The sequence below is a fragment of the Staurois parvus genome, unplaced genomic scaffold (assembly GCF_062004578.1).
Source record: "Staurois parvus isolate SC_StPar_1 unplaced genomic scaffold, SC_StPar_1.0 ptg000475l, whole genome shotgun sequence".
Lineage (NCBI taxonomy): Eukaryota > Metazoa > Chordata > Amphibia > Anura > Ranidae > Staurois > Staurois parvus.
Genome location: NW_028318271.1, coordinates 10,982 through 15,000, shown reverse-complemented (window position 1 = coordinate 15,000; position 4,019 = coordinate 10,982). Strand labels below are relative to the sequence as shown.

General features: G+C 46.1%; 1 protein-coding gene across 1 annotated transcript in view; it reads right to left on the bottom strand.

Moving 5' to 3' along the window:
* The window catches only part of RANBP3L (RAN binding protein 3 like), a 42,302-nt gene extending 39,590 nt beyond the window's left edge, over nucleotides 1-2,712 (bottom strand). Inside the window, exons 1-2 of the mRNA XM_089689419.1 lie at nucleotides 2,607-2,712; nucleotides 1,524-1,601 (exon numbers count right to left, since the gene is read on the bottom strand). Of these exons, the coding sequence (XP_089545545.1) occupies nucleotides 1,524-1,601; nucleotides 2,607-2,712 (184 nt within the window). The remainder of the gene's footprint in view (nucleotides 1-1,523; nucleotides 1,602-2,606) is intronic.
* Between the last annotated feature and the right edge of the window lie 1,307 nt (nucleotides 2,713-4,019).

Sequence of the window (4,019 nt, the reverse complement as noted above, 5' to 3'; positions counted from 1 at the left end):
CGTTGTTTTTGAATGCATAAACGAGTTGATACGGCTCATCTAAGGTAGAAGGGGTGCTTCTAATACACCCAGACATTGATCTAAGAGGAGAAGAGGGATATGGAGTGTCTATAAAGGAGTGGAGGCGAGAAACGGAGACAATTTATACACACGTTATTTTAAAGAAAACTGGGAGGTGAGAGTTCTGGGAGCATTAAGGTGGCACAAGATTGACAGAAGTGTATTTTAACCACGTCCCACCCACCATATAGTAATATCACGGGCGCAAGGTGGTTCTCTCGTTCTGGGAGGACGTCATATGATGTCCTCCCATTCTAACCGCGCATGCGCGGCTCCAGCAGCGCAGCAATAGGCGGTGCGCTGTGTCCCTCGGACACAGCGGATCACCGATCAACGGAAAGAGCCGAAGATGTCGGCTCGGTCATGTGATCAGCTGTGTCCAATCACAGCTGATCACATGTAAACAGGGAAATGCCGGTATCAGCATTTCTCTCCTCACGAGCTGTCACACTGACAGAGGAGAGGAGAGCCGGTAATCGGCATTCCGCGGAGGAGACATATACACTGATCATCAGAGCACTGATTATCAGTGTGCCCTGATGATCAGTGTAGCCCCAGCAGTGCCACCTGTCAGTGCTCATCAGTGCCACCTGTCAGTGCCAGCTGTTCGTGCTCATCAGTACCAGCTGTTAGTGCCCATCAGTGCCTACCAGTGCACATCAATGCCACATATCAGTGCCCATCTGAGCTGCCAGTCAGTGCCACCTAACAGTGCCAGTCAGTGCCACCTAACAGTGCCATATATCAGTGCTGCCTTTCAGTGCCCATCAGTGATGCCTGTCAATGCCCATCAGTGCCACCTACCAGTGCCTCCTCATCAGTGCCCATCACTGCAGCCTCATTAGCGCACATCAGTGAAAGAGAAAAATCACTTATTTAAAAAATGTTATAACAAAAACTAAGAAAAAACTTTTTTTTTCAAAATTTTCAGTGGTTTTTGGTTTGTTTAAGAAAAAATAAAAAACCCAGGAGGTGATTAAATACCACCAAAATAAAGCTCTGTCAAAAAAAAAAAAATGATAAAAATTTCATATGGGTACAGTGTTGCATGACCGTGCAATTGTCAAAGTGTGACAGCGCTGAAAGCTGGAAATTGGCCTGGGCAGGAGGGGGGTGAAAGTGCCCTGTAGGCGAGGGGTTAAGCACAAGCACTGTCATGGTCACATATGTTATATGGACTGATCTATTCAAGGAATTGGTTTGCACTTTGTTGTTATGGATGATTTGTATTAATACTTTATATTTGCACAGCATTTCATTATATAGCAAGTTTTATTGTTTATCATGCGGATATGTTTTAGATGGCAGCGCTACATCACCATTTTTTATTAAGTGCCTACACTGTACATCCTCACAGTATAAATAACTGGTTTATGGATATATGACGGAGATATGTGTTAATACAGCAATGGGGGAACAGAGGGCAGACAATTTATTACATTCATAAAAGAAACATTTCCTACCAGTTTCACTAGAGGAGCTGGACGGCCTGAACGTGAATGAAGACGATCGGAGTCTCTTCTCCTCATACACACAGAGGCCTACAAAAAAAAACAAAAAACAAATACATCAATATAAATACTACATAAATATTTGTAAAGGTTTGCCGTATCAGTGGTTCTGAAAATATGCCTGTATATCAGGGTATCACCAAAAGACAGACTGGTAAGGTACACCCCTCATACAAAATCCTTCAGGATCCCAGTCGGGTCTTGAAAAATATGGAGCACACCAGCAAAGCACAGGTTGACTTTACAGAAGGGCAGGGCAGCACAGTGGCTAAATGGTTGGCACTTCCGCCTGGCAGTACTCGGGTTGTTGGTTCGAATCCCAACCAGGGCACCACCTGCTTGGAGTTTGCATGTTCTCCCTGTGCCTGCGTGGGTTTCTTCTGGGTACTCTGGTTTCCTCCCACACTCCAAAGACATGCTGGTAATTGGATCCTGTCTAAATTGTCCCTAGTATGTGTATGTATGAATGTGAGTTATGAACCTTAGATTGTACGCCCCTTGAGGGTTAGGGACTGATGTGAATGTACAATATATATGTAAAGTGCTGCATAAATTGATGGTGCTATATAAGTACCTGAAAAACAAATATAAAAAATGATATATAATTCCCTTAGAACTGAACAATCCAAGTGTTAAGCTTTGTTCACAAGTGCAGCTAGTGGGCAGTAAAACAATGCGGTTGAGCCGTGCGCGGCTTCATCACTACCAACTGCCTGCCTGAACCAATGCATGCAGCTGCTCAGGGCTGTATAGACGCGGTTGCTCTGTGCATTGTAGGCATGGCAAAAATTAAACATGTCGTATTCGCTGAATGCGCCCAATGCAAGTCTATTGGCATGCGCTGCTGCGTCATTGACTGGGTTAAATCAAGTGGTGAGTAGGCGACATATCGCCTCAATGCCTGTCAAACACCCTCTGAAAAGAGGTCCACTGCAGATCGCTTTTCAGAGGGGTGGCATAGGCTGCTGCACATGTGAACAAGCCCTAAAGCAAAAAATGTGCTGTACATATACTGAGAAAAAGTGATAGGCTCACTCTTCAGAAGGCAATGTAGACAGGCTCTATGTACTTTCCATGCTCTCCCCAGATCCAGTTCCTGGAGAAATCCCCGGTACTTCCAGGTATGGGCGATATAGGACATCACGCCCGCCTCCCTTCAGTGCAGCACTGGACGCCTGAGTGGCCAATCATCAAGTCACATGGGAGCCGGCGTGGAAGATTTGAAGCTTACATAGTATATGAGCACGGATTAGCAATCAATGTAGAGGGGCAGCCAGGGAGAACGGATGGGGTGCGGGGGAGGGGGGGTATAGGATATTGACCCCCCCCCCCCCCGTATAACAGTACAGGTGAGGTACACACAGTGCTCACACTTTATACATTCACATTTGTTGTAATAAGCTGAATAGAAGCCAACAGAGCAGAAAAAGGAACAGAAAAAGGGATGTGAGGGAAAGTCAAAGGCGTCCCATTGTGCACAGAGCTAAATGGGAGCACACAGGGATGTGTTGGGGGAGGGGCCATAATAGCGATTCTCAAACGTCAGCAACTTTCTTGTTAGGTCAGAGAGAGACATTAAAATTATACTAAATCCTCATTTTTTTTTTAAGCACATTCAGCAGTTGACTTATTCATGGAGTCTGCAGCTTCTTCATCGTTGGTTCCAGTTTAAGGTGCTGCCATGACCGCTGTCTCAGGGTGGCTCCTTTCTCTTGCAGCATCCTATGGAACCAACCTTGCATGCAGGAACTTTGTGAGACACACAGCCCCATAGGCTAGGATGTCCTGGCACTCCCCTGATCCTCCTCCAAGCTAACGGGCTGTCTGCAGACTGTACTGTCCACTGTTAACCCTTTCCTGTCCAAAGTTCGGGGAAGCAGCGCTGAGAAAGCAGGAGCCAGCAGCATTGTAAACTACAAATGCTGGGGTGAGAATTTTAATGGTTTACTGGGGGATGTTAATGTTATTGTGCTCAATGTGTTACACTAAAATACACTGAGGGTTTATGGCGTCACTAAACCCTGGACCCTGCATTCACTATATCTGGTCTCCCCGGACCCTGCATTCACTATATCTGGTCTCCCCGGACCCTGCATTCACTATATCTGGTCTCCCCGGACCCTGCATTCACTATATCTGGTCTCCCCGGACCCTGCATTCACTATATCTGGTCTCCCTGGACCCTGCATTCACTCTATCTGGTCTCCCCGGACCCTGCATTCACTCTATCTGGTCTCCCCGGACCCTGCATTCACTATATCTGGTCTCCCACAGTACACAGAACATGGAAATGCAATTATTTTAGTAAATATAAACTGCTAAATACCTTTTCTCATCAGCAGTATACAGCAGTTTTGTGTCCAGCTGAGCACTGATTAAAGCTCATAGGAGTTTTCATTCTCCTCCAACTGTCCTATGAGGCTGCATAACCCCTGAACCCCTGTCTGG